Here is a 27265-nt window from a genome sequence, read left to right on the forward strand (position 1 = left end):
AGCTTGTTCCGCTTAAGAGGCGCCGTTAATAAAAATCATTACCCAAAAAAAAAAAAACCGCACGCTGACTGAAAACCACGCCATCAATAATCCACATCACTGTGCTCGTTACACTTTGAACAATCCTCACTCACTCAAGGCATTAAAACAAACAAAAAGACGACTTTTTGTTTGAATGCCTTTAGAATGCCACGACCTCCCCAATCCTCCCTCTTTCTAATCCTCATGTCTTTTGTTGACATTTAGTAGCCGTTTCATATTTTCCACCATGTGCGCACACGAACCTTGCAGCCAGCCCAAAGAATATTTCATGTGTTCCACATTGATCGGATCGGGTCGGGTCGGGGTGGGTGGCCCGAATTCGCTCACTCCAAAAACAACTGGTCAATGTAGACATACCGTGGCGCCTCGAGATGTAGTTACGAGTGCCTTGACTTTCCCGAGCAATAAGTTCAACATAGACACCGTCGTAATATATTTTCAAATCCATTTTTGAAAGAAAGTCCTAATTCATTTTTTAATAAACGTGAGACAGGTTAGTTTTACCCTACTGATAATGTGTCGTCGCAATAGCAATCCTTCTAACAATAAAATTTCTTCCCTCCAATTTTTTTTTTTTTTTTTTGCCAATAATGATCGGAATACTCATTAAAAATATCTATAAATCACCAAACCCTGTTTGTCCCAAAACAAAGCAGCTTTTTTAGCGAGAAAACACCTTGTGCGCAACTACCAGCGAGTTTTGGACCGGCGCTACCTGCTGGTCGGGAGGCTCATATCATCCTCACAAAGTCAGCCCCAAATGTCTTCGAGGAGACTTTGGGGCCAAATCCTCTGTGACGGACGATTCAAATCTCGCCAATTGGCTTTTGGTGTCAGGGAGCGCGACGTGAACTCAGGGTGGCTTCATTGCAACTCTCTTGTGGTCTGCTCTGGCCTGGCGTGTCTTGCACTTGGGTTTTTGCGGGCGGTCGGTCGGCGGGACTCGCCGCACTGGGCCGAGCAAAACCTCCTCCTCCTCCTCCTCCTGCTGAGGTTTTGCTCAACATGACGGAACGCTGTGAGTAATCCTCATGTTGCCTCTGCCAGCTCTGCTTTCCTCCCGCAATCATTCAAATCCTCGAGAGGCTCCTCAAAGTCGGAATCGCCGGCACGTCTGGGACGCGAGGCCTCGTCGGGGCCTCCCACGCGAGAAGGTCTCGCACGGGAGCTCCCGAGCTTCGGTGTACGCCGCCCGAGTCTCTTGTTGGAATATTTACGAGTCCATGAAAAAGGTTCTTTTTCATCCCGAGCGGGGCGAGCTTCACTCATGCCGCAGCCTAAGTGGGGCGCATTCTTTGGCACGCTCACAGTGTCCCCTCACCCGTCCCATCCCATGCCTTCCCATTGTGTGCGCCCAACCAAGCCCTTAATGCGCCGGTCGGAGCCGCGGCGCCTCCGGCCCGCCCGCTAATTGCCGCACGGCCGGCGTCGGGGGCACATGGCGTCGACGGGGCTGTGGGTCCTGGCGCTGGGCTGCTGGGCGAGCTCGGGCGCCCGCGGGGACGGGCAGAGGCCGGCCCGGGCGCCGCTCATCCCTCACCGGCCCTTCGTGGTGGTGTGGAACGCTCCCACCGAGCCGTGCCGCCTGCGCTTCCGGGTGGACCTGGACCTGAGCGTCTTCGACATCGTGGCCAACGTCAACGAGACCCTGAGCGGCCCCAACGTGACCATCTTCTACCACAGCCACCTGGGCTACTACCCCTACTACTCCAACGCGGGGCTGGCCGTCAACGGCGGGCTCCCGCAGAACCAGAGCCTCTCCAAACATCTGAGCAAAGCCCGCGGCGACATCGACAAGCTGATCCCTCACAAGGACTTCCGAGGGCTGGGCGTGATCGACTGGGAGAACTGGAGACCCCAGTGGGTGCGCAACTGGGGCGCCAAGGACATCTACCGCAACAAGTCCAAGGAGCAGATCCGGAGGCTCCACCCCGACTGGCCCGAGAGCAAAGTGGAGAAGGAGGCCAAGGAGAGCTTCGAGAGGGCCGGGCGGGCCTTCATGAACGGGACGCTGGCCTTGGCCGCGGCTCGCCGCCCGCACGGCTTGTGGGGCTTCTACCTCTTCCCCGACTGCTACAACTACGGCTACAAGCAGCGGCCGCCGCGGCGCTACACGGGCGAGTGCCCCAACGTGGAGCACGTGCGCAACGACCACCTGATGTGGCTGTGGAAGGAGAGCAGCGCCTTGTACCCGTCCATCTACCTGGACTACGAGCTCAAGTCCTCGCCCGACGCCGTCAAGTTCGTCCACTACCGGGTCAAGGAGGCCATGAGGATCGCCGCCATCGCGCGCCCCGACGTCACCTTGCCCGTCTTTGTCTACTCCAGACCCTTCTACGCCTACACCTTTGCCGTTCTGTCAGAGGTAAGCCGGCGCTCCGACCCGCCGCCTCGCTCTCGGCCCGGCTCAGTTTTTCTCCTTCTGCGTCTCGCTCAGAGCGACCTGGTGCACACCATCGGCGAAAGCGCCGCCCTGGGGGCGTCCGGCGTCGTCCTCTGGGGTTCGTCCGAGTACGCCAGATCGCAGGTGACGACCGTGTCGGACGGGCACCAGGGCGCTGTTTTCACTCGTAGCGAAAAGAAATATTCCGTCTTTTGTTGGTCAGAGGAACTGCCTGACGGTCAAGACGTACATCGACGGGGCGCTGGGCCACTACGTGGTCAACGTGACGTCGGCCGCCAAGCTGTGCAGCAAGGCGCTGTGCAAGAAGAACGGCCGCTGCGTGCGCAAGAGCCTGGACTCGGGCGCCTACCTGCACCTCAACCCGCGATCCTTCAGCGTCCGGCGGCGGCGGTGGGCGCCGGTGGGCCCCCGCTTCCACGTGGCTGGCCGCCTCCACCGCCGGGACGTCCTGGACATGAAGCACAAGTTCAGCTGCCAGTGCTACCAGGGCTGGACGGGGGTCCACTGCGAGGTTCCCCAGGTGCCCCGCCCGCCGGGGGACCTCTTCTCGCTCCTCTGGCTTCACATCTCCTGCCTGTGCACGGTGACGCTGCTGGGCATCTGTCTTCTCGTCAAGTGTCTCTTTGTCTGAACGCGCGCTCCGTCCAGTCGCTTCCTGTCGGCTGGCTTTACGCCGCTGCGGAAAGTCCCAAATTTTCTCGAGTGCCGTTAAACGGGCCAGATGAGGAGGGGAAACCAGATGTGACATCACAGCTAGCAATTCAGTTGGTGAGGCAACTGCTAGTGCAAAGGACTGAATGCAAACAGCGCAGCAGCACACGTAGACAGACAATCGAGCTAAACTCACAATTGTTAGCATCTCTGAGGAACGACTCATTCGTGCTGCAAACGGGATGTCTCGATAAGCAGCGCTGACTATGACGGCGCCCCCAGGTGGCCAAGACGGGCGTAGCAGCACGGCGGCCAATCGGAAGGAAGCTTTCGGTCGACTCGATGATGCCACGACTGTATGTTTTTAGTGAATGTGAATTTGTTCCTCATTAAAAAAACATTTGGGGGGCAGAAGTTGCATTCATTTCAACGGGGAAAGACCATTTGAGATGCAAGTGGTTAACTTGTAAGGCAAATGCGAGAAGATTCCAAAAGAAAAGGTCAACTCAGGTGCAAGCCAAAGTCCACGGTGTGTTCATCCTGATGTTCTTCATCTTGTCACCGGTATGCCTGCAACACCCACTTTAAAAAAAAAAGAAGAAAAAAGAAAGGCTTGGAAAGACAAGAAAGCAGAATCGCGCTCAGTTGCATATAATCGTGGAAGTGAGTCACCAGGGATGATGGGCCATGCACATACGTAAATCCTGGGAGTCGGACTGTTTCAGCCAGAAGAACAACATGGCTGCCGTCCCGGCCTCCGTTTTGTATCGAAACGGCTTCTCGCCTGGCTCGAACAAAACCACGCTGACTGCTGTTCCATCTGGAACCCAAAGGCTCAACCATTTTGTAGATTCAAGTCAACTTTTCCAGATGTGTTTTGGGGTGCGCTGATTCCATACATACTATATTTGATCACACTGATGAATTAAGGTAGAAGGTCAGGATTTTTTTTCCCTCGAAATGTCACGGCTACAAATGGAGAGTAAAATCCGATTGCGCAAGAATAAGAAAAAAACCCCAAAAATCTCAATTGTTGGTGGTGGCAGTGTGAACGACAACCAAGTGCTGGAGCGTTCACGTTCCTGTTTGGAGACTCGTGCCAAGGGATTGAAAGCCTCCCCCCCCTGGCCCTCTTTGAGTGAGGATGTCTCTCGCCTTCTCCTTCAACGTCATGGTAAGGCTCTCCCGCCTCCCTCCTCCTCCGCTATAAAGACCAGCGCAGTGGTTTTGTCTCCCACACAGAGGAGCACATGGATGGATGGATGGATGGATGGATGGATGGATGGATGGATTGGGGCAATGAGTTTGGGGCAGACATGAACAAGAGCGAGCAAGCGCGCCGTCTCATCGACAGGTGAGCCACCGACGCCGCTTTGTTTTTGCGCCACTTATTTTGGGAGCCATCCGGCCGGCGCCTGTCACGCTGGAATGTTCACGCCAGGAATGTTGGCTCGCCTCCTTCTGTGTTTCCAAAGTGGCACTTTGGAGGGGCATGGAGATGTTTACGCAATTGCGGCCAAGGCCGTGAGCGGAGACGGCTCGGCCGAGCTCGTCGTTAAAGTGGCGAGCGACGCAGGTGGGAGAGGCGCCGGTGACACTTTTTCCACCTTTTGCAAAAGTGCTCCAGGAGGCGTCGAGACCTCAATACCTTTCGACATTTTGGCAAAAAAAGAAGCCGTAAAATATGATTTGGTCAGCAAAAGAAAAGAGCGTGGTCCATTTTCAAAATCCAAAATGTTGCCTTGGCGTGGCTTTTGTAAAGAGGCTGAAGGTGCCATGTGACAGATGGGGGGGGGGGCTTCATCAAATGCACTATTTTGCTCATTCTGTTTTTGTGCATATTCTTGTCCATGATTGGCTTTGGAATCTTTGAGGAGGGGGCGATCCAAAGGTGAGGTGCTGGCAAAACCGGCGTGTGTGTGAAATTCATAACATTTTCCAGCGGAGACAATCAGACGGCCGATCCGTCCCGCGAGCAGAAGCCGCAAGAACCGCAGGCCTCAACAAACGCTGGCTAATCGCTTCCAGGCGGCCGTGTCGAGAGAGGGGGAGCGTGCTTCGTTCTCTTCTGAGACGTTTCCAACTGGCTAAAACGCCAGCGTGAGATGGAAGCTGCTTTGCCGCTTCCTGTTGTAGATGTCGTTTCTTTCAATTGGCTGCGTGGGCAAGGCCAGCAGCAAACACGGCGGCGGCGGCCTTGAGCGTGCATTCCTCCACCGGGTCGTTGTTTGTCTTTCAGTCGCAAGCAACAGTCGATACGCTATCTTTGTAGCAACGTGAAAAGATGTCACAGGGAGCCCCACGGGTGCCCGACTTGACGCCTTCGTGAGCATGGTCCGCCTTGACCCAAGATGCTTTGGGGGCAAACAGGGGAAGCCCCCTGTTTGCCCCCAAAGCAAAGACCCAATGTTGGAAAGTCCCACCGAGGAGGGGCCGCGCTTCCGCCGTGAGCTCGCTCTTTTTCTTTTTTCTTTATGACATGCCTCCAGTTGGGGCCCGCGAAAGGAGGACCCGAGTCCTCTGGCGGGAGTCGTGGGAGAGCCCGACGGCGGCAAACCGCAAGAAGACTCTTGGCGAGAGGGAGGGAGGGAGCGCCTGTCCTCCATGCTTCGTCTCCTCTTTTGACTCGGCGGGGTCCTTGCGGGTCACGTGACCTGCGTGACCTGTCCAGAAAGGGATGGATGCAGCCCCTTGCCCAGATATTGGGAGGCGCCAGTCATTGTCCCAATAGTTTTGTCCTGATGCGGCGACAACATCTTTGAATATTTGTCCCGCTCTCGTCAGGACGACGGCCGGCCCCCCCGCCTGATGGCCGGCGGGACGCCCGCGGGGCTCCGGCTGGCCCTGACCGTCCGGCTGCTGCTCCTGCTGCCGCACGGCGGGCCGGCCCAGAAGCCCGCCCGGCCTCCCCTGGTGGGCCGCCGGCCCTTCGTGGCGGCCTGGAACGCGCCGCTGGACATGTGCGCCATCAAGTACAACGTCAGCATGGAGCTGGACGGCCTGTTCCACATCCGCGGCAGCCCCCGCGCCGACTGGACGGGCCAGAACGTGACCATCTTCTACGCCAACCGGCTGGGCTACTACCCGCGCTACACGGCGCAGGGCGAGGCGCTGCACGGCGGCGTGCCGCAGAACGGCAGCCTGGACGTGCACCTGCTCAAGGCCTACCGAGACATCCAGCACTTCATCCCCGCCCGAGACTTCCGCGGCCTGGCCGTCATCGACTGGGAGTTCTGGCGCCCGCAGTGGAGCCGCAACTGGCACAAGAAGGACGTGTACCGGCGCCAGTCGCGGGAGCTGACCGCCAAGGCCTACCTCAACGTGACGGCGGCGCAGGTGAGGGCCGCCGTCACCGACTCGTCCGTCCGTCCGTCCGGCTGATCGAACGCCATTTTGCTGCTGCCTTTGAGGTGGAGGAGCTGGCGCAGCGGCGCTTCGAGAAGAGCGCCCGGGAATTCATGCAGCGCACGCTGCAGCTGGGCACGCGCATGCGCCCCGACGGCCTGTGGGGCTTCTACCTCTACCCGGACTGCCACAACTACAACCTGCACGAGGACGGCTACACGGGCCTGTGCCCGGCGCCCGAGCGCCTGCGCAACGACGAGCTGCGCTGGCTGTGGAACAGCAGCACGGCGCTCTTCCCGTCCGTGGCCATCCGCAAGGCGCACGGCGGCAGCGCCGGCAGCCTGCGCTTTGCCCGCCACCGCGTGCGCGAGGCGCTGCGCGTGGCCTCGCTCACCTCCCGCGACCACGAGCTCCCCATCTACGTCTACCTGCGGCTGGGGTACCGTGACGAGCCGCTCACCTTTCTCACCACGGTAACGGGCAATTTTCGCTTAAAACGTGTCAAGTGCTGAGTCGCTGTATGCTAAATAGCTTCCTGCTAAGCGTCAGGGGTCAATGTGTCCTATTTGGTTCTTTTGCTTTTCAAATCAAACCAAAAAAGGAGAGCACCTTGTTAAGCAGCGCCACGCTGACCGGTTCCACGCCTAGCAGCACGCTCGCTCGCTCGCTCGCTCGCTCGCTCACTCACTCACTCACTCACTCACTCACTCACTCACTGTCACTCACTCGCTGTCACTCACTCACCCTTGCCGTGTCCTCTGCGCAGAAGGATCTGGTCCACACCATGGGCGAGAGCGCAGCGCTGGGGGCCGCCGGCTTTGTCATTTGGGGCGACCTCAACCTGACCACGTCGCGGGTGAGCAGCCCATTGCAAAACGCTCACATCTGACAATCACATGATTACCCATGCCATAGGAAAAGCGAAAGTTGACACCTGGGCTAAATTGCAATTGTACCTTTCCAAAAAGTGATGGCAGCAGGATGGCGTTTGTCTTCTTTTACAGCTAATACTGTTCCAACACAAACCCACTTAGCTTGCAAAACAAAGACTAAATAAGCAAATTGCACAATATTGCGCTGAAAAGGAACCAAACTAATCAGGGGCCAAGCAGTAAGTTGTCCTGACGCGAGTGCGTCAATTAACTGCGTCCCTTAACAACATGGCCATATGGAACATAAGTAAGGTTCCTCTTTTCAACACTGGGAAAAAATACGACGTATTTAACACGAAACAATGCCTTTATTCATTGTTGTTTACGAGGCAATTAAAAGAGAAATAAATCAAGAAAATAAATGAGAGTCCTCCCAAATAGGCCACCGCCATTCATCTCCGACTGAGTGACTTCATAGCTTGGTCTGAAAATCCACAGTTCAAAGTGTCTGTGTCTTGAAGGCCATGCTGCCGTCTAGTGGACACTTTTGTCTTGGGAAGATTCAAGGGTTCAAAACGAGCTTTTCATTCGTGACAAGTGTGCCTGACGTCGCGCCGCGTCGTTTGACTTTGGTGCGGTCGCCGTTTGTCTTTGTTGCGGACGGACGGACGGACGGACGGACGTCGTCTCTTCCTGCGGCGCCTGGAATTGTTTTGGCGCTCACTTTGCGTGCGTGCGTGCGTGCGTGCGCGCGCGCCAACAACAATGCTTTGATTCTCATCGACTTTCTTTCTTCTTCTACCCTTTCAACTAACTGTTTTGGCTCCAAGAAAAACATCATGTTCATGTGCTGTGGCAAAAATGATGAGCACACAAAACACATCCAAATGCGGCACTTGAAAGTTGCGTCATGACTTCTGGGTGGTCGATTTGGATGTTTGTTTTCTCTTTTTCTCGTGCTGTAGCACAACTGCAGCAAGGTGCGCTGGTTCCTGAACCACCGGCTGGGCCAGTACATCACCAACGTGACGCGGGCCGCCGAGTTCTGCAGCCGCTTCCTGTGCCAGAACAACGGGCGCTGCGTCCGCCGCAACCCCGGCGCACGCCACTACCTCCACCTGGACGCCGACAGCTACAGCATCCGCCCCGCGGGGGGCGACGGCTCGGACGGCGGCTTCGTCGTCAGCGGGCGCCACTCGCCGCGGGCCCTCCAAACGCTGGCCGAGCGCTTCCGCTGCCATTGCTACGAGGGCCACCTAGGGGAGCGCTGCCATAGCGCCAACGAGGTGCCAGAGGACGACGCCGGCCGCGGCCTCGACCGGGACGACGACGAGCGGCGGAGGAGCGAGTGGGAGGACGAGCAGGCGGACGAGGGCCGCAGTGGGGCGTCGCCCGCCGCAGGCCTCGCCGCAGGCCCCGCCGGTCTCCTCACGCTTTTGATGCTCCTGCTGAACTTCCGAGGAACGCTCGAGACATTGGAATGTGTGTTAGCGTGCTAACACGGCCGCTAGCGTGCTACAGCTAGCGCAGCTCCTAAGAATGTAATGACTTGAAGGCAAAAACCAAAGGTCAAGGCCATGCAGTAATACTTCAAATGGTTCTCCAATTCTTAGCCTCCACCTTCATCAAAAACAAAGCCGGTACGACTTTAGACACCGACGCTAATTTCATGAGTGCAAGCAAAAGTTTTTCCTCCCCTAACTGAATTGCTGAAAGTTCAAGTCATGACTTGGCGTTTTTTTTGTGGTTCTTCACTTCCTCCCTCCTCTTCAGAAGTTGGACAAGCGTGTGTGTGAGAACTTGTCCAGATACCTCAGCCAAGGCCTACGAACAATAGAAATCAAATAATACACGCTGTGTTTGGTACCTGTCCGGAATGTGCCAATCCACCAAGTGTTTTGCTGGGTGCTCCAGCATGTAGCACTTGTTGTTGTTGTTGTTGTTGTTTTCATCTCACTCCACTGCAACAATGACTGTTTTTTCTTTTTGTTCTTTTGTAACGTTGTGATTGTAAAGTGAAACGTGCAGCACCCGAATGTAAAGGCACTGCCAATAAAGCACGTTTCCAATTCCACTTTAGCTCGTCTTTGAACGTGAACACAAAAGCATCGGTCCGTCTAAAAGAGGAAGACGCAAACAGCAAGAGCAGATGGCTGATTGCTGATAAACCCAGAATGACTTGGCCAAGTGCCGCGTCGTTTCTTGTTTGACACGAGAAGTAGCCAAAAAGCAGCAGCAGCGTCAACTTGACACTTGACCGACGCAGAGGAGAGACGCAGGTACAAACTTATTTTGCTCCCATTCCAACAGAAAAAGATTGACTTTTATTTTTGATGAATTTCATATAGTGTATCTATTTTCGATTTACACCTCTCCCAATCACAATCTGATGTTTCATTGGGGCTTTTAATATGAGGTGGATCAAAAGGTTAACGTGCACTCATTGAATGCATTTTCGCAATCAAACTCTCGTTCACGTCTTCAACGTGCTCTCAAGTGACTCCAACGAAGCCGACCGAGCCAGCGCTGAAATGGAGCGATAGATGTCAAAGTGTCGTCTTCTTCTGTCCGTCCCCAGCATGAGCATGAGCATGAGCATGGGGACGTTGTTGCGCTTGCGCTTGCTGTCCTGCCTCATCCTGAGCGCTACGGCCTCGACGCCGCCGCCGCCGCCGCCGTCACCCACCGAGCCGCCACCCACCGAGCCGCCACCCACCGAGCCGCCCCTGATCCCCGGGCACCCTTTCGTGGCCATTTGGAACGCCCGCACTGAGCAGTGCCAGCGTCTGGACATCCCACTGGACACTTCGGCCTTCCAGGTGAGGCCGGGCGGCTTTCAGCTCCGATCAAGCTTGACGAAGCTCTGTCGGCTCGCACGCAGGCGGTGACCGCGCCGGCCTCGGTTCCAGGCCAGTTCCTGACCATCTTCTACGAGGACCGGCTGGGCCTCTACCCCAAGATGGACCTCGGCAGGCGGGCCCGCCGCCAGGGCGGCATCCCTCAAAACGGCAACCTGACGGCACACCTGCTCAGGGCCAGGCGGCAAATCCACCACGACATAGCCGAGGACCAGTCCCCCGGCCTGGCCGTCATAGACTGGGAGTCCTGGCGCCCCCTGTGGGCCCAGAACTGGGGGGCCAAGCGCATCTACCAAAGGCTGTCCTTGGCTAGCGCCTTGCAAGCCTCCCCGTTCTCATCCCTAAATCAAATCTTCCGGTTGGCAGTAGATCAGTTCCAGAGCGCCGCCAGGAGCTTCATGGAGAAAACCATCAAGCTGGGAGTCGGGGAGCGCCCCAGCCGCCGCTGGGGCTTTTACCTCTTCCCTTACTGCTACAACTACGGCTGGGACAGGGACAACTACACGGGCCGCTGCTCAGCCAAGGCCCGCCGGCAGAACCGGGAGCTGCTGTGGCTGTGGGAGCGCAGCACCGCCTTCTTCCCATCCGTCTACCTGCACCCCGCCCTGAGGAACTCGCCCCGGGCGGCTCTCTACGTGCGGCACCGGGTGCGCGAGGCCTTGCGGGTGGCCGCGCTGCCCAAACGCCGCTACACCTCGCCCGTCTACGTCTACTCCAGACCCCTGTATCGAGGCCGGAAGGGCATTTTTGAGAGCGCTGTAAGTCCTGAGCCTGAGCCTGAGCCCGACTGAGCCTGGCCCGGCCAATTCGAGTGTGCCTGACTTTGCAGGTGGATCTGGTGAGCACGGTGGGCGAGTCGGCCGCTCTGGGGGCCGCCGGCGTGGTCATGTGGGGCGGGAGCAGAGACTACAATGACGAGGTAACCATGGCAACAAGCCACCGCGCCAATTTTGCTCTTCTTCCTTTGTGATTGACTGGCACTGGCGACCAATCCAGAAAGCGCGCCGTCTGTCTTTCAGGCCTCCTGCCAGTCGCTGTCCGACTACTTGAGGTCCACGCTCAACCCGTATCTCGCCAACGTGACGGCGGCGGCCGTGTTGTGCAGCCGGGCCCTCTGCCAAGGACGCGGCCGCTGCGTCCGGCGGAACTACGACGCGCCCGTCTACCTCCACCTGGACGCCGCCCGCTTTGACATCCTGCGAGCCGACGGGAAGTACGTGGCCGTGGGCCTGCCGTCCCACCAGCAGCGGGATGCCTGGGCCCGCGACTTCACGTGTCAGTGCTACGCCGGACAAGAGTGCGAGCCGCGACTGGCGCCGCCGCCCGCCGCCATCCAGGTCATCAAGGTGTGACGAGGTCCGGCGCGGCGGCCTCCGCGCACGAGCGGCGCCGACCGACTTCTTCCACTTCCGACTTTTTGCCTTGTGTCCATGTCGGTAACTAGGCCATGATGCCATTTCAACTTTGATTGAATGTGTAGATGGTCTTCAATAAAAATGTTGACAGCAATGCGAGTGGAGTTTGATTTTTCCACACAAAGGCCAAAACCTTGGTTTTTTTTTTTTCAATTTCCTTCAAATTTCTTTGTCAACTTTAAAACAAAAGTCACAAAAGCGAGGACGTGACGTACTCGGAGAAAAAAGGGACGTCCCTTGTTCGTTTTTGCTTTTATGACATCACAAAGGCGACACTTGAAAGCGCAGAATTGTGCCCAACTGCTGCGTACGGAGGGACGGAGGGACAGTTGGCTGAGACGTCGACAGTCGGGATCGTGCGAGCCCACGAGCCAAGAAGGAAGCCCCGTCATCTGAGAGGTGAGTGAAGCTGCCGAGGGCGTCAAACAAGGCTGCTGGAGAGGCATTCTCCATCTTCTTTTCTTTCCAATCAGAAATGTGGTTAACTCACTTCTAATCGATCTTTAACGTCAATGGCAGTGTCAGATGAGCTATTAAAAGCATGACGTCCATGAAAATGGCTTTTTTCCAAATGGTGCATAAATATGGATGAAAATGCCTTTCAACTTGTCCAAATGATGCATAGAGAGGACAAAAAGGTCCAGAAAATAGAAGCTCTACCATTCTCAAAATCCTTTTTCCAAAAATGATTTTGCTGACTCACCACATCAAAGTCAAAGTCAAAGTCAAAGTCAATTTGCCGTTGCTTAAGGTTTTCCAACATTCTTGACGAGTCCGGACGGACGCCACACCGTCGTTTCCTCATCTTCATCAGGAAGGCGAGAGAGGAAGCTCATCTGGGCTTTGGACAACTTCCCAGCTCCTGAGAGTCCAAAGGTCGGCAGGCAGGTTGGTGCGGCCGCTTGCCCGGCTTCAGACAGACGTCTCCGTTTTGGCGCCTTTGCTCCAAATGGCTCGTTTTTGTGCGCAGCTTGACGATGGGCCCGAAGGCGGCCCACCTGCTCACCGCTTTGGTGCTGCTGAGTTCCGGGCGGGCCTCGGAGCCGCCGTCGCGGCGGACTTCGCCGCCCATCGCGTCGGACCGCCCGTTCCTGTTGACGTGGAACGCGCCCACCGAGTTGTGCGAGAGTCGCTTCGGCCTGCCGCTGGACCTGTCGCACTTCCACCTGGTGAGCAGCACGCTGAGGTCGGCCACCAACCAGAGCGTCTCCATCTTCTACACGGACCGCTTCGGGATCGTCCCCTACGTGCACGAAGACACGGGCGAGTTTGTGGCCAAGGGCCTGCCCCAGCTGGTGGACCTCCGGGATCACCTCGAGCTGGCCGAGGACGACATCGAGTTCTACATCCCCGCCGACGGGCCGGGCCTGGCCGTGCTGGACCTGGAGGACTGGCGCCCGCAGTGGGTCCGCAACTGGGGCAGCAAAGACATCTACCGGCAGCTCTCGGTCCAGAGGGTGAAGGAAAAGAACGGCAGCTTGTCGGAGCAGCAGGCCGAGGCGCAAGCCAAGGCGGTGTTTGAGGACGCCGCCGAGCGCTACTTCCTGCGCTCGCTGCAGCTCGGGAAGCAGTTGCGACCCAAACGCCTGTGGGGCTACTACCTCTACCCCGACTGCTACAACTACAACTACAAGCAGGTCCGTTTTGGCCCCGCCACTCAACGACAAGCGGGTTTCCTCAACTTTGGCCACCTTCCTTCCTTCCTTCCTTCCTTCCTTCCTTCCTTCCTTCCTTCCTTCCTTCCTTCCTTCCTTCCTTCCTTCCTTCCTTCCTTCCGAGCAGGACATGGCGACTTTCACCGGCGAGTGTCCCGACATCGAGATGCAGCGCAACGACGAGCTCTCGTGGCTGTGGCGCGAATCCACCGCCCTCTACCCGTCCATCTACCTGGAGGCGGCGCTGCGGGACTCGGCGCAAGCGCGCAGCTTTGCGCGCCACCGCCTGCTGGAAGCCGCCAGGGTGGCGGCGCTGAACGCCTCCTACGCCATCCCCGTCTACGCCTACATCCGCCCCGTTTACAAGGACAGCACGGATCAGTACATGTCGGAGGTGAGCGGGCCCTGAAGGTCGGCGGCCGGACGCTTCCGTCTCACGCCTGCTTTATTTTCAGAGGGATCTGGTCAGCACCATCGGCGAAGCGGCCGCCCTGGGTGCCGCCGGCGTCGTTTCCTGGGGAGACATGGACGTGGTCGAAAGCGAGGTACCGAGTAACGCGTCTTCCTTTCGAGCGACCTTCGACCCTTACGCCTTCCCTCCCTCCCTCCCTCCCTCCCTCCCGCAGGACTCGTGTTTCGACGCCCGGCGCCACCTGGACGACGTGATGAACCCGTACATCCTCAACGTCACCACGGCGACCAGGATGTGCAGCGCGGCGCTGTGCCAGGGCCGCGGCCGCTGCGTTCGCAAGCGCTGGGACGACGACGTCTACCTGCACCTGGACCCGCGGCGCTTCCGCATCGCGCGGCAGCGCCGCGCCGGCCCGCTGGCGGTGAGCGGCAGCCTGTCCCAGGAGGACGTGGAGCAATTTGAGCGCCATTTTGACTGCATGTGCTACGATGAGCAGCCATGCCGCTCGGCCATCACCCTCAACGTCCTCCATGATGATGCCCACAACTGAGAGCATGCTCCATTTGATTGTATTTCATTGCAAGCGTGCTTGCTGTTAAAACTTGAATTACAACCGATACTCCCAAAATGTCATCTTTTCCAAATTGACTGTGGCTAATAAAGTTGATGGGGTTGTTTTGTGCACATCAAGACAATCAAAATGTCAAAAGACGTCAAGAATGGAAGAAATAAAGTACCTTCGTTTTAAAGTGGGGGGCCCACTTTGGTTGGGCTGGACAACTGCTGCAGTTCGGTCAGGGCTGCGTTGGAGGTTTATGTCCTCTAGAGGGAGCCAGAGGTGCAACTTGCAAATGAAAGAAAACCACAGTAGATCAGATCAGATTTTGTTGGACCTTTGAGCAAAAATATTCATGACTTGAAGAGCAGAACTAACACAGATGCAGTTGAGCCTGAAAACCTGCAGGGGGAGCCACAAGTTGCATCTCGGCAGTCCGCCATCGTTTTTTTTATACGTAGAATGAGTCTTTTTTTTTTCTTTCATTTTGCATTAGGAAGGAGGTGATCAAAACGTGCATTCCTTTTTGTGAATGGCAAAACAAACACCGTCATTGTTTGGTCTCCCGAAGACATTCCACAACAACACGTGACGTTTTCGCTTGCCTTTCAGATTTCTGTACGTATTCAGCACGCATACATTCAACAACAGACGCGCTTTTGTGTGCAAGGGAATGTCAGCTTTTACTTGACACGTCTTGAGAACAAGTGTGGCTGGCTGGCTGGTTGGTTGGCTGGCTGGCTGGCAAGCGCTCGCTTGTGCGACAAGAAAATGCAGCAGCGCACAAATGTTCGCAAGCGTACGTGTGTCATGTGCTCTGACACAAGATGGCGGTTAGCCGGGACGGGGGCTTGAAGCGCTTAATTGTCCTCATTCTTCTTTGTCGGAAGCTTTTTAGGTCACCAGCTGCCCAAAGAGGGAATTTATCTTCCACCCCCATCCACGGCGCTCAGGGTGGAAGGGGCGACATAATCGGGAATCCCGACGGCATCATCGAGAGCCGTACAACCGGAGACACCCACCAGCGACGGGACCGGACCGGACCGGACGGAGCGTTGTTCTGCCTCGGTGATTTGTAGTGCGCTGATTGAGCCAATAAAACATTTCTCAAACAATTCTCTTCCGACAACACGTTTCACGCCACATTGAGCAAGTGGGCGGGGAGAGCAGATATTTTGGGGGCGCTCACGTGACTGGGACCAGACGATGGCTGCTGCTCACGTGACCAGAGAGGGGCAGGGCAGGGCAGGGCAGGGCAGGAAGGCAAGGGAAGTTCCAAAACAAGTAACCGTCAAAGTGCACGATTGTTTTGTTTTTTCAAGTGGGAGACCAGTGGGAGGCCACGTGACTGGCAATGTGGTCAATGAAATGAAAGATTAAAAATAAAAACAGACATAGGCCATGCTCACCTCATGCAGACCACCAAGTGGACCATCACTTAGTGAGAGCAGCACCCGACCCTGCCCTGCCCTGCCCTGCCCTGCCCTGGCAGGACATCCATGTGCTTGAGCGGGTTGTTCTGCCGTCCCCGCCGCCCCATTGTGTACCAATGAATGGGGTCTGTCTAATTGCTGGAGCGGCGAAGGGGGCCACCAGCCTGCTCCACAAAGACCCAAACACGCAGCACACATGCCTGCCAAAAACACAACAATGAGCCTCTAGATAGCATCAAATTATTCTTATCAATGAACATAAAGTAACACGCTGACAATAGCGTTTTAGCCTGCGAGCATACGGGGCGGGACGGCACTGAAGTGCCGCGGGAGCCGCCGCGCTTCTCAGCCTATTTGGGATTTTTTTTGGTGCTTGTTTACGGACCAGAAAGAACACAATACATCAGTGTCAGAGCACTGTGGGTCCGTTCACACGGCGGAGGCGGGCAAGCGGGCGGGCCAGAGGACAATGGCGGCCCTTGTACTCACACCGCAAGTTGACTGGGGTTGGAAAATGGTCCATGGGATGGCAGAGATGCAGCCGGTCGGTGACTCTGCAAATTCAAATTTGATGGGAAAGCTGACAAAGTAAAAAATGGCCACGCCACGCCACGCCAAACAAAACAGACACGTGGAACTTTTTTAATCTTGCCTATAAAGTGAGCACACGGCTACATTACCAGCTAAAGTACAATCGTGACGCTTGGTGGGTGATGGCCGCCCGAACGCGCCGGTGGAAATGAAAGGAACGCAACATTCGTCTGCGTTTAGGTTAGCTTGTGACCGACTCGTCTCAGTCACAGTCAGCGCTGGTCGTAGCGGCAGGAGTTGTGGCTAGCCGCTCACCGCGACCCTGCTGCCACAGCGCTCACAGATACCAGTCTTGCTAGGTGGCGCTGTTATCAAGTACAGGAAGAGAAGAGATGCTTTCTGGCTCCAGCGTAAACTTTGTTGACGACTAAAAGCGTCCGTGCGATCTATCAACAGCATCGGACGGTGAGTCTCGGATCTCAGCAGTGCGTCCCCACCGAGGCGTAATTTGCCGACGTCGCCCCGTTGTCGGGGGCCGCGTCGCCGCGCGCTAGCTCCAGCTCGGCGCCGGCGCGGGCGGCCTCCCCGGCGCTCGGGCCGCCGCACTCTTGGCAGCAACAGCAGCAACAGTCTAGGAACGCCCGGCGGAGCGGCTCGCACAGGGACAGGACCAACAGCGGAGCGGCGGCCGCCTTGCAGAACAGAAGCAGCTGACTCAGCAGCTGCAGGACGTCCAGGGTGCGGGGCGCCACCCCCGCCGCCATGTAGGCCATCACCACGTTGCAGACGTTCTCGGGGATGAGGCAGAAGCCGTAGAGGATGGCGAGCGCCACCACCGTGCAGTTCATCTGGCTCTCCAGGCGGATCTGCTTCTTGGTGCCGCGAGTGGGCGCCGCCGACCGCTCGGCGCCGCGGATCTTGTGGGCGGTGGCCAGCGAGCAGAAGATGGTGAAGAGCGTGGGCAGACAGAAGTAGCAGCCGAAGAACCACCACAGGCGGGCGCCGCTGTACGTCAGGCCCAGAACGTACAGCGTGTCCGGCAGGCGGGTGGACACGCGGAGCACGCAGCGCTCGCAGGCCGCCACGTCCTCGGTGGCGCTGGCGGCGGCGGCAGCGGCGCCGGCGGCCTCCTCCGTCACCAGCTGGCGGATGAGGAGCTCGGGCAGGGCCAGCAGCAGGGCGCCCACCCAGATGACGGCCAGCTTGGCGCTGGTGGACGCCCAGTTGTCCGTCATCTCGTAGTAGGAGCGCACGTTGGCGGCGGCGCGGAAGCGGTCGATGCAGAGGGCGCAGAGGGTGAACGTGGTCACACCGAGAGACGCCACCTGGAGGGAGGGGGGGGGGCACGAGGACACGTTAGCAAACGACAGGTGACACCGCAACAAAAGACAAGGCATCTGCAGCAGACAAAATTTACGTCAAGGAACAGAGGGATAATCATCCCTCCAGAATAAAAGAAAAGTACTTTACAGTACAGAGACAACAAACATCCTGTCAAAAATAAAATACGTCTAGTTTAGAGATTAAATTCAAACGATCAATTTGAATGGGGCGCTCGAGTGGGGGGGGGGGGGGTCACCCTGTGCTAATCCCAGCGTTCCTCATTAATTGTCATCCGCGCTATGATTGGCTAAGAGCTTGTCACATGATCAGCAGGTGCGTGCTGGCCTCCTTTTCATGTGGAGCAGATTAAATATTAAAGCTGCTATCGTGCAGTCTGCCATCTTGCACTTAAACACTTCTAATCTTGTCTTGAGACGGACTCAGCAAGGATCAACAATAAAAGAGCCTCGCCTCGCCGAGCGAGCGAGCGAGCGAGCGAGCGCCACACAACGATGAAAGGCAGGCCCAAAGTGCTATTTGGGACTACTTTGCCTTTTGCCGTCCTTAAGCCATAACAAAGCAAAAAGATAGAACAAATCAAAGTTCAGATGTAACATGGCGCGTGAGGCCGCTCACCTCCAGGTAAGGGACGAGCCTGCAGGACGTTTCCCCCAGCAGCCAGTCGTCGGTGAGGGCGTGGAAGAGCACCAGCGGCAGGCACAAGAAGAGCACCAGGAAGTCCCACAGCGCCATGTTGGCCAGCAGCGAGTTGGAGATGCTCCTCATGTAGTAGTTGTGGCACACCATGCACATGAGCGACACGTTGCCCAGCACGCCCGCGCACACCAGCGCCAAGGCGGCCGCCAGCAGCGCGTAGGCGCCGTACGCCGCCGCGCTCAGCGGGTAGAAGGGGTTCCTCACCCGCTTCACTTTGCTCCGAGGGGTGCCGGGCTCCAAAGGTGGGGATTCGGTGGCGTACTCGTCGTAGTCGTCGCTGCTGCTGCTGCTGCTGCCGGTGGCGTTGGAACTCGACGGAGCTTCGGCGGGTTCGTCTTGCTCCTGCGCCATGACCGACGGCCAGGCGGCCGCAGCGGGGACGGCGGCGGCGGCCCGGCGCTCAAGACGCTCGCTTCGCCGCTTCCCGCTCCCTCTTTGACGCCGCTCGCGCCTCCTCGTCCTCGTCCTCGCTGGCGGCTCGTATTCGCTCACTGGCCGCTCAGCGTCCGCGCCTAACGCCGGGTGTCCGCTCCAATTACGCAGCGGGCTCGCTGCATGCGGCGCTTCCACCGCTGCGGCGGCGGCGGCTTCGGACGACTTCGTCTCCGAGTCCAACTCCGAGCGGAGGACGTCCCGCGACGTCGCCCCGTTCAAAGTGCGCCACCGCCGGCTCTGCTCGTCCGCGTGTGCGGCCACGGCCTCGGCGCACATCCAAACGCACAGCAGCCGATTCAGGAGGGGCATGATGGCGCGCTGGGGTTCCTTTAAGCCCGACACCGACGCGAGTCCCACGGCGCGCGAGCCATGTCAACTTTGTTTCGAAAAAAGGGCCTCAAAAGGCCAGTCGAAGCCCATAGTCTCCGAGAAGATATGCGCCCGCGAGTCGAAAGAAGTCCTCCGATGAGAAGGGGCTGGGGCTTGGCTTGGCTTTGGGTGGCTTGGCTTATGGGTGGATGGGTGGGGGCACTTTCAGCAGGCGCAGTGGAGGTCGGTCGGTCGGTCGGTCGGAGCGATGGAGGGGTGCAGCGGGGGCGGACCCAAAAGAGGGGGTCGCTTGAGGTTCAGAGGGGGCCGGGTGGGCAATGGGTGAGGTGGACGACTTCCAAGTTCTTCTCATTTCAAAAGGACATGAAAGAAAATGGTCAATTCATGTGTTTCGAGATTCAACTGGCCACCAAAAAGACTTTATTGACTGAACAGGCAGCAGCAGCATATCTTAACCTTTCGCTTCGTCAAGAAGTAAGACAACAATAAATAACTTGTATTTTGCACTGCTTATATACGAGTCCCAATGTCTCCTCGTGCATTTTTACTGATTTTCCTCACTTTTCACTTCCAGTTAAATCTCAAATCTTGCACCTGACGCAACAGAACGCAAAACAAAACTTGAGGTTGGGCCTGCCTGTATTCATTTGAAGAGAAGCAACATGAGAAAAGAAACGCAACCATTTTGTTGATTGGCATTTTTGAATAATCCAGCAAAAATGACTTTTCCTACGTCAACGTTGAAGATGTTCGTGCGCTCGTGTGGCAAACCTGGTAGAAGGTTTCTGCCTTTCCGTCCGCGTTAGCGTCGCTATCGCTGTACGACGCCACGCACAAGTCAAGCCAGGGACGTTCACCTGTAGCGCCCTCTGGGGGACAAAGTGAGTCCAGCGTTTGTCGGATTTGAGCCTGAGCCTGCTGGTTGATCGCAGCGTCTTCCGCCGACACATTGAAGAAGGTCTCCTGATCAGAGACACACAAGCTGTGAGCTTTGGCTTTGTGACGTGACGTGACGGACGCCCGCCCGCCCGCCCGGACTGACCGCGTCCCTCCACAGGAAGGCGTCCAGTGTGTCGTCGCCGTCTTGCAGGCGGAACTTCAGCACCAGGACCAACTTCAGAAGTTGAATGCCAAATGCTATCCAACGCACAAAATCACAACAAAAGTACTCAAGTGAGGCGTGTCATTTGGACAAAAATATTGGGTCACCTACAGGATGTGAAAAATCAAGACAATTTTGTGATCTTTGGTCAAAGCTATTACAGCAAGTGAATCAATTTGGATTTTAAAAATAGCAAATGGACCTTTGGCGATGTCCTTCTCATTTATGACTTTGCTTCCTTGGAGTGTGGGGTCCATGATGGAGGGTTCCTTGGAACACCGCTTACACCTGATGAGAGCGAGACAGAGAACGTCACCAGCTGGCGAGATGACGACCGACATTGCGGCGTCCGTGGTCCCGACCCGTAGAAGCTCCTCCTTCCGCACAAGAGGAAGGGCGCGCTCAGGTCCAACAGCGCCAGGCGACCATCTGGTGCACAACTGACAGGAACCACATTCAGGTACTTGCCTGCCATACGGCGTAGTTCGTGTAGCATGTAACCTGGAAAAAAAGTAAGACAGAAGAGTTGGCGACCAATCTGTGTTGTTGTTGTTTTGTTTTTTTCCTAATTCTCCATGTGGCCTCAGGCAACAACCATTGTTGTGCAAGTCCTCATTTTACCTGCAAACAAAATGAACTCCTTGGGCCTGCGCTCCAACACGAGAAGCGCCGATTGGTAAAATCGGATCAAGCGCTTGGACGTGCCGTTGGGCTCGTCGTCAGCGGCGGCGGCAGCGGGCGGTATGCAGGTGCTGCCCGCGAAGCACCAGAACGGCCTCACGTAAGGCCCACTGGGCTGGCCCGACTCGCCGGATAAAACGCTCTCCACGTGCAAGTCGTTGGGAACCTCCTCCCTGGAGGAGCGTGCACATTTCGGGTTAGCACCGGGGCCGACCAACGGGCTGGGCGGAGCGGGGGGGCGCCACCCGTACATGGCGTTGCACTTGCTGCAGTAAAGTTTGAGCGCCTGGTGGAGCCTCTGGGGCTCGTAGGAGGCCAGCTGGGCTCGGACGTGATGAAAGCCGCCTGGCTCGCGACGCAGCAGCTCGCCCAGCGTGATGGGCGCCACCTCGTGCGCGCACCTTCTCACTGTGAGGCGGCACAAACACACGTCACACAACAACCCAACGTCGAGGCCGGCAAATGCAAGAGAAGGAAGACGTTGCTCGTCGAGACCTGAAGTCGGGGTTTTTTAGGCATTGAAGCACATTTGAAACCTTTCTTGGCGCTGACACGGTCTTAAGATGAAATCTCAGCAATTTGACAGATTGATCCATTTGAGCAAAATCAACTCCTTTTTTTTTTTTAAATGTATGTATACTATATTATGGTTCCAGGTGTTTCCTACCTGTGGCAAACTCCATGGAAGCTCCGCCTGCTGAAAACAGGAGAGAGGCGGCATCAAGACACTGAGATGGCTTACGAGAGAGACGGTGTTATGCCAAATGTGGTGAGCCAAGGTCAGAGAGCCTTGCAATGTCTTCAAAGTGTGACAAACGTGCATGAGTCTTCGTTGAATGCACAATTTACTCAATGAAGCGAGACAAAAAGCTTCTTGTGGACACCAGAGGGCGCTATACGCAAGCCACATTCACGAAAATAGCATTTCAAGTCCCATGAACATAAAATGATAGATTTATATTCATATGAAATGTTTGTGCCATATAACTGTCCATTTTTTACTACTGGAAGGTGAAAATATTCTCAAGTTGGTTGTTTAGGTTTCACTTTTCCAAGATGATGGCGTCTGGCCCCCTGTGGACAAGAGCGCTAGGGTTTGGCTGACCTGCAGGGTGCGGAGGCGCATCATCCACTTCCATCATGGCTGAGTCGTTGACTTGGTTGGCAGCATGGAAAAGCTCCATTGCCCTGCACGCAAAGCAGCAAGTCAACACGGACGGACGGACGGACGGACGGACGGCCATTTACGGATTGAGACAAGGCCCGCGGTAAGGAGCCGAGGCGTCACCTCTTGAGCTTTGGGACATCGGGATTGTTGTCGGGCAGAGCGCAGAGGCCCCTGCCGTACGCCGTGCCGCCGTGAAGGTGGAAAGCCAGAAGGTTGACCTCCTCCACTCGCCCGCCGCTCTGCTTAGGAACCTTGACGGAACCCGGGACGGCTCGCAGGTTGAAGATCCTCAGGAAGTCCCCGGGCTGGCGGAAGACATTAAGGAAGAGGATCAGAGTACCGCTGTTACGGAAACAAAACCATTTGTTTGGCTCCCGCCTGTGCTGTGACTGCGGAGGCCAGCAGGTGGCACTGTTGCGCCAAACTTTGCAAGGTGGTCGGTGAGTCAGTCGCCTGGAGACGACTCGCCTCCCACCCCAATTCAAATGTTGCCACGCCAAGCCTAAAGATGACAAAACCACGTCCTCCTCGTCATCACGATGATGATGGTTTCAAGCGTCAACGTCGGCTGTCAGAGGCAATCAAACGTCGTGGCGCCGCCGTCGGCCTGACGGGTTGAAGGAAGGCGCAAACATACGTGACGCGTAATCGCATCAAAGCTGAGGAGCGGGAGAAGACCAAGAAGAAGACGAGTGAGTCATCTTCGGCCGAGCGCCATGCGCGTCTTGGCTTGTCGCCGGGAGGCGCAAAGGCCGGAACGCCGGTGCCGCTTCGGCGCTCGCTAACTGCCGTAAAGCGTGCGTGCGTGCGTGCGAGCGTGGGAGCGCACGACCTCGGTAGCGCTGCGGGCTTGGCCATTTTGCAAACTTGCTTTTTCATTGGTGGCAACATCCACAGACCTGCATTGGAAGCCGGTCATGGAAAGAGCACACTGAAAAAAATTGGCTTAAGAATGAAATTGCGCGACACTTCGCGACTTCTAAACAATTGAAAAATATATGAATGAATTTTCTAAAACAAAGAAATATTGAAATGACTTTCACAGCCGCCGTACCTAATGAAGTGGCCTACGAGCATTCTACTCTGCCTTCATCTTCTCTTCCTCTTGTGAGGGATTAAAAACATTTCATCGTTTAAAGGGATGGGGGATTGAGGGAAGAAGAAAAAAAAAGCTGCGGCATCACCTTGGGCATCGCCACGGCAACTGGGGAACGGGGGGGGGGGGGGGGGGGGGGCAGCGTGTTAAGTGCTTTAGCAAAGAGCGTCTGCGACTCGGAGATATTGGGCCAATAAGAAGGGTTGGTGGGGGGGCATTTGGGCTGCTGGATGGAAAAGCACTTCAAGCCAAAAGTGTGCCTGCCCCTCATGCACTTTATAGTGACGACTTGCACCTCAACACTTGAGTCACCCCCCTCCTGCTTTTTGGGGTGTAGCCCCAAAAAAATCTCTCAAAACACGAAAACCAACAAGCCGCACGATCCCGCTGGACGGCGTTGAAGTGTCTGCCGCAGCGCGCGCGCCCGCCCGCCGATGAAGCGTGAGCGCTAAGCGGCAGCTAATGAGCGAGCGCCGCGGGGCCGCAAAGACAAAAGGGAGAGTTCCGTCTGCTTGACTCGCTCTTATCTGTCATTCCGGGCGGAAGCCGAGAAAGAGAGAAAAAGCCCGGAGGATTGCTGCCGAGTCAGCAGGTTTGGGCCGAGTCTCGACGGGCTCTATTTGCTTGCCGGCGTTCCTGCGGACGCTTTTAACCGCTCTCCTACGAGAGCGCCTATTTACCTGTGAAACACACTCAAGTGGCGGCTCAACTCGCACTTAATATTACAGAGTGCTATTTTTTCTTTTTTTCTTTTTAAATCGCATTTTTTTGATGGCAGGCCACAACAAATTCACGGCACTTCTGCTGGTGTCAAAGGCAAAATTTTGAAAATCGTAAAATTGAACACCTGCTCGGCAGTTTGCCGCTTCTGACCTTGAGGCGGCGGGCGCACTCCACGTGGTTGTCGTACACCAGCACGTTGGCGATGAGCATCTCTTGCTCCTCGGAGAAATAGGCGGGGCCCTCCGTCTCGTCCGGGTCCACCGTCACTTGCAGCAGAGCGTGAGGACACCGGCTGCCGTCCCACACCTGGCAAAGAGCGAGCGAGCCAACGGCCCTGATTAAAAAGCCCGGCCGGCAAGCAAAAAAGCAAAAGCTTTCAGACCCTGAGCAGGGTGCAGGTGGAGTCCACGGGCGCTTTGGCGAGCAGCTGGCAGGTGAGGTTGAAGTACATTTCGGGCTGGACGCCCGACAGCGGCACGCCGGGGTCCGGGTGCAGCAGGTCCTGGTCGGCCGCCCAGGACCGCAGCGCCTTCACGTTTTGATAGTCGTCCTCGGTGAAGGAGGAGGAGGTGCGGCTGGAGGTCTGAGGCTCAAAGTCGTCGCCCTCCTTTCCGCTGAAGGTCATGGCGGAAAAGCCGAAGCTGCTGATCAGGGCGAGGGAACCCTTGTAGAGCTTCGTCTGCGAGGGGTGACGGCCGGAGCCTTAGAACTCGTGCGAGTCGACACGTTGCCCCGCCCCCCCGGCGTACGCAACCTTGACTTTGTGCAAGCGCACAATGTCGCCATTCTGGAAGATTTGCGGGTGCGACTCCAGCGTGGGGCAGAAAATGGTGCAGCTGATCAATTTCTGAGATTGATCGGTGATCTTCAGGCTGGAGCAGTAATCTGCCGAGGGGAGGCAAAATGGCTGTCGCTTGTTTGGTTTTTTTGGAGAAGAAAAAAAAGAAAAAAGGAACGCGATTGCACCACACGACAACATTGGGAAACTGGCGCTAGCTATCTCTGAGGCGTCAATTTGATTCGCTCCGACCGGACTGACCTGTTCCGCGGCTCTTGAAAGGCCGTTTGAAGAAGACCACCACGCCGTACACGTTGACCACATCTCCGGGTTTCAGGTCCCCGAGCTTGACGTACGCGCGCTTTGGCTTGCTGGAAACCTGCGCAACAACACCGGAGCGATGAGCAGAAAGCACCGCACTCGCGGCGCTTCTCGCATTCGCCCAGGATCGGTCGGTCGGTCGGTCGGTCTTCTGACCGAGGGAGTCGCTGGACCGCTGTTCTTCTGGGCTTGTCGTGGAGCCGGGAGGTCAGCGGGCGGGATGCGAGATGCCTGAATCACAGAAGAGCAGATGTTGCATTCTTGGAGCCCCGCTCCACAAGGAAGTGGCGACCCCGCCGCTCTGACCGAGGAAGTCGCTGGACCGTCGTTCTTCTGGGCTTGTTGTGGAGCCGAGAGGTCAGTGGGCGGGGACCAAGACACCTGAAGCGCAGAAGACCCGGTTTTTCCATTTTTGGCGACCAAACTGGCCATAATCGTCAGCGATCCGAGACAATTGCCTTTCTGGCCGGAGAGTTCAACTTTAAGCCTAATTCCCAAAAAAAAAGACCACCACAGCTCGCTTCCTATGATGATCTTGCTTTTTGTCGAATCATTTCTGTTCCCATCTAACATCTTGTCTTCCTTTTTGAGTATTTTTTTCATTGGCTATTTGGTTTTAGTAATCATTTCCTCTGATTTCAATCTCCATCCTGCTCCTCACGTGAACAAAGGCTCCATCTCCCAACATCTCCAGGACGCAGGGATGCTGGCTGCCCATCTCCGCCGTGGGACAATCGCGCACGCTGAAGCCCGAGAGCGTCACCTCGTCCTGACGGAGAAGATTCAAAGCGTCAAAGCGGGGCCGTGGTTTTGGTTTTTTAACGTGCACATTTTCCATCAGCTGCCACTTGAACATACCCCTTGATTGACAGCCGGGCAGAAGTCGCTGGCCAACTTGTCCAGCAGGACCACGTTGATGGCCGACACCTCCCGAGGCCCCGAGTCGTCTTTGGGCACGCAAAACACCACGGCAACTCATTCACGCTGCTGTCGACGCTCAGGTCCATCTTTCTACCTTCAATGATGGTCTTCAGGGAGAAGTTGTGCCTCGATGACGCCAGCAGCTGTCCTTTGTGCACCACTCTCCCCTGGATGCACGCACGCACACACACGGTTTCTGGATTAGATCCTTTTTTTTGGTGTCATCTTTCATTGATTTTCTTGGGAGTTGTTGCCGGGAGCTCACCTTGACCGAGTGGTGGCTGTGGTTGTCGGCAACGTTGATGTGCGCGATTGGAACGATGGTCAGGTTGCTTGGCCCCGCCCCTTCTGCCAACAAAATGACAGGCATCCTGGTGGCGGCCTAAAAAATGAATCAAAAACAAAATAGCAGGTGTCTTATTGCGTGCGGTGGGAACAGTCTGGCTGGCTGGCTGGCTGGCTGGGGTGGAAATGACGGAAAACGCGGAAAAAGAAATGAATGGGATTAACCTCTTGTGATCTGGAGTGGAGAAGAGCCGGCGGGCTGATTTAAGAAGAGGAAGGAGTCAATCTGGAGCTCGGAGCTCAGCCACGTTGCCCGACTTTGACCTTCCGGATGTCTCTCTCTCGCGCTTGGTTTGGCTTGCCTTGGAAAACAAAGAGAGAGAGAGGAAAAAAAAAACTCACCCGACGTCAGGGCTATTCCATTATTCACTTGTCACAATGAGTCGTTGTTTCCACAAAGTCCAAGTGTTCTCAACTGACTTACCTAGTAAAACATATGGAGGGGAAAACATAAAAACACGACAAACTTTGTGAGTGTACACTGAAGCGCGCTAGTTGTAGAGGAGGCGACGTGACGAATAATGAATTTGTGTATTCGACACACGCCGCATATCAATGTGAAAGGCGAAGAATTCACAAGTGACATGAAAGTCTTCGCCGAGTATTTTTCGTGCGTCCACCGAGCAATGAAACTCGAAAGCGGGGTGATTTGGCATAAAATTGCCACTGGCTGAAGCGACACAAGAAACGGTCGCCGAAAGCGACGACTCACAAAGCTTTCTGTGTAGTTATTGGTCTGTATTGGGCGGCGGAATTTGTAAGATTCACATGAGAATTGTTATTTACCGTTGACTTGCTCGTTCCCTCTCTTCGCTTTCGAACTGGCTGTTGTCTGAAATGCGCCTGCGTCGACGGAAATGCCTCATTGCGCATGCGCGAAACCTCCACCTCCGCCAGCCAGATTTGGACAAGAATCATTTTCAAGTTATTTCATTTTATATCTGCATTGGGCATCATTCCAAATGCTTTAAAATAACCAACCTGTATTGCTCCTTCTAGTCAGGCAAAAGTTGAAAGCAAGCGTGTCTTGCTTGGCCTTGTCACGTGAACGGATGCACACTTGGCCGTCCGTGAGTTCGGTCCACGGTGAAGACTAAAGTACGTCCATAGGCAACTTGAAGCTCGACGACTTCATTCTGATTCGTCTTCAA

The 27265-nt window shown here is 56.1% G+C and overlaps 6 protein-coding genes and 1 long non-coding RNA gene across 9 annotated transcripts; 5 read left to right on the top strand and 2 right to left on the bottom strand.

Moving 5' to 3' along the window:
- The first annotated feature begins 1412 nt into the window (after positions 1-1412).
- Positions 1413-3492, top strand: hyal6 (hyaluronoglucosaminidase 6). 2 transcript variants are annotated; one of them, XM_088377819.1, is made up of 3 exons: positions 1413-2407; positions 2480-2569; positions 2649-3237. In XM_088377819.1, exons 1-3 carry the CDS (start codon positions 1481-1483, stop codon positions 3075-3077), a joined length of 1446 nt encoding a protein of 481 aa, XP_088233945.1. In that variant the 5' UTR covers positions 1413-1480; the 3' UTR covers positions 3078-3237. The 2 variants fall into 2 exon arrangements, with proteins under 2 accessions (XP_088233945.1, XP_088233944.1); XM_088377818.1 differs by having other exon boundaries at positions 2480-3492.
- Positions 3493-4347: 855 nt separating this feature from the next.
- On the top strand, positions 4348-9388 carry hyal4 (hyaluronidase 4). 2 transcript variants are annotated; one of them, XM_088377825.1, is made up of 5 exons: positions 4348-4451; positions 5882-6433; positions 6508-6915; positions 7209-7298; positions 8280-9388. In XM_088377825.1, the coding sequence occupies exons 2-5, from the start codon at positions 5906-5908 to the stop codon at positions 8811-8813; spliced, it is 1560 nt and encodes a 519-aa protein (XP_088233951.1). In that variant the 5' UTR covers positions 4348-4451; positions 5882-5905; the 3' UTR covers positions 8814-9388. The 2 variants fall into 2 exon arrangements, with proteins under 2 accessions (XP_088233951.1, XP_088233953.1); XM_088377827.1 differs by lacking the exon at positions 7209-7298.
- Positions 9389-9439: 51 nt separating this feature from the next.
- LOC148397161 (hyaluronidase-like) lies at positions 9440-11681 on the top strand. The gene is made up of 5 exons (XM_088377828.1): positions 9440-9593; positions 9893-10133; positions 10196-10930; positions 11002-11091; positions 11192-11681. The coding sequence occupies exons 2-5, from the start codon at positions 9894-9896 to the stop codon at positions 11522-11524; spliced, it is 1398 nt and encodes a 465-aa protein (XP_088233954.1). The 5' UTR covers positions 9440-9593; position 9893; the 3' UTR covers positions 11525-11681.
- A 174-nt stretch (positions 11682-11855) lies between these two features.
- LOC148397162 (hyaluronidase SFHYA1-like) lies at positions 11856-14338 on the top strand. Its single transcript, XM_088377830.1, has 6 exons — positions 11856-11986; positions 12339-12475; positions 12558-13224; positions 13370-13636; positions 13698-13787; positions 13869-14338. The coding sequence occupies exons 3-6, from the start codon at positions 12565-12567 to the stop codon at positions 14202-14204; spliced, it is 1353 nt and encodes a 450-aa protein (XP_088233956.1). The 5' UTR covers positions 11856-11986; positions 12339-12475; positions 12558-12564; the 3' UTR covers positions 14205-14338.
- A 347-nt stretch (positions 14339-14685) lies between these two features.
- On the top strand, positions 14686-15325 carry LOC148397163 (uncharacterized). The gene is made up of 2 exons (XR_015858925.1): positions 14686-14828; positions 15101-15325. It is a non-coding gene; the product is annotated as an uncharacterized LOC148397163 (long non-coding RNA).
- Positions 15326-16271: 946 nt separating this feature from the next.
- On the bottom strand, positions 16272-19227 carry LOC148397164 (prosaposin receptor GPR37-like). Its single transcript, XM_088377822.1, has 2 exons — positions 18134-19227; positions 16272-17499 (listed from the first exon to the last, which is right to left on the bottom strand). The coding sequence occupies exons 1-2, from the start codon at positions 18956-18958 to the stop codon at positions 16654-16656; spliced, it is 1671 nt and encodes a 556-aa protein (XP_088233948.1). The 5' UTR covers positions 18959-19227; the 3' UTR covers positions 16272-16653.
- A 141-nt stretch (positions 19228-19368) lies between these two features.
- Positions 19369-27242, bottom strand: pot1 (protection of telomeres 1 homolog). Its single transcript, XM_088377816.1, has 22 exons — positions 27096-27242; positions 26901-27002; positions 26280-26416; positions 26035-26151; positions 25864-25936; positions 25707-25795; positions 25510-25617; positions 25155-25229; positions 25005-25079; positions 24789-24906; positions 24504-24634; positions 24132-24428; positions 23900-24055; positions 22051-22235; positions 21868-21950; positions 21430-21459; positions 21014-21170; positions 20703-20935; positions 20444-20582; positions 20284-20369; positions 20022-20116; positions 19369-19942 (listed from the first exon to the last, which is right to left on the bottom strand). The coding sequence occupies exons 4-22, from the start codon at positions 26137-26139 to the stop codon at positions 19709-19711; spliced, it is 2469 nt and encodes an 822-aa protein (XP_088233942.1). The 5' UTR covers positions 26140-26151; positions 26280-26416; positions 26901-27002; positions 27096-27242; the 3' UTR covers positions 19369-19708.
- Between the last annotated feature and the right edge of the window lie 23 nt (positions 27243-27265).

Source organism: Syngnathus floridae, chromosome 6, assembly GCF_059516105.1.
Source record: "Syngnathus floridae isolate MCC-2025c chromosome 6, RoL_Sflo_1.0, whole genome shotgun sequence".
In the NCBI taxonomy this organism is placed as follows: domain Eukaryota; kingdom Metazoa; phylum Chordata; class Actinopteri; order Syngnathiformes; family Syngnathidae; genus Syngnathus; species Syngnathus floridae.

Bases quoted from the DNA above. Each gene is read 5' to 3' on its own strand.
- hyal6 (XM_088377818.1), top strand. From the start codon at position 1,481: ATGGCGTCGACGGGGCTGTGGGTCCTGGCGCTGGGCTGCTGGGCGAGC. The intron at 2,408-2,479 runs GTAAGCCGGCGC...CGTCTCGCTCAG, and splicing joins CCTTTGCCGTTCTGTCAGAG to AGCGACCTGGTGCACACCAT.
- hyal4 (XM_088377825.1), top strand. From the start codon at position 5,906: ATGGCCGGCGGGACGCCCGCGGGGCTCCGGCTGGCCCTGACCGTCCGG. The intron at 6,916-7,208 runs GTAACGGGCAAT...TCCTCTGCGCAG, and splicing joins CGCTCACCTTTCTCACCACG to AAGGATCTGGTCCACACCAT. The intron at 7,299-8,279 runs GTGAGCAGCCCA...CTCGTGCTGTAG, and splicing joins TCAACCTGACCACGTCGCGG to CACAACTGCAGCAAGGTGCG.
- LOC148397161 (XM_088377828.1), top strand. From the start codon at position 9,894: ATGAGCATGAGCATGAGCATGGGGACGTTGTTGCGCTTGCGCTTGCTG. The intron at 10,134-10,195 runs GTGAGGCCGGGC...GCTCGCACGCAG, and splicing joins TGGACACTTCGGCCTTCCAG to GCGGTGACCGCGCCGGCCTC. The intron at 11,092-11,191 runs GTAACCATGGCA...TCTGTCTTTCAG, and splicing joins GCAGAGACTACAATGACGAG to GCCTCCTGCCAGTCGCTGTC.
- LOC148397162 (XM_088377830.1), top strand. From the start codon at position 12,565: ATGGGCCCGAAGGCGGCCCACCTGCTCACCGCTTTGGTGCTGCTGAGT. The intron at 13,225-13,369 runs GTCCGTTTTGGC...CCTTCCGAGCAG, and splicing joins ACAACTACAACTACAAGCAG to GACATGGCGACTTTCACCGG. The intron at 13,637-13,697 runs GTGAGCGGGCCC...CTTTATTTTCAG, and splicing joins CGGATCAGTACATGTCGGAG to AGGGATCTGGTCAGCACCAT.
- LOC148397164 (XM_088377822.1), bottom strand. From the start codon at position 18,958: ATGCCCCTCCTGAATCGGCTGCTGTGCGTTTGGATGTGCGCCGAGGCC. The intron at 17,500-18,133 runs GTGAGCGGCCTC...CCCTCCCTCCAG, and splicing joins GGCTCGTCCCTTACCTGGAG to GTGGCGTCTCTCGGTGTGAC.
- pot1 (XM_088377816.1), bottom strand. From the start codon at position 26,139: ATGCCTGTCATTTTGTTGGCAGAAGGGGCGGGGCCAAGCAACCTGACC. The intron at 24,907-25,004 runs GTCAGAAGACCG...GTTGTTGCGCAG, and splicing joins GCGGTCCAGCGACTCCCTCG to GTTTCCAGCAAGCCAAAGCG. The intron at 20,117-20,283 runs GTCCATTTGCTA...TGCGTTGGATAG, and splicing joins TGAGAAGGACATCGCCAAAG to CATTTGGCATTCAACTTCTG.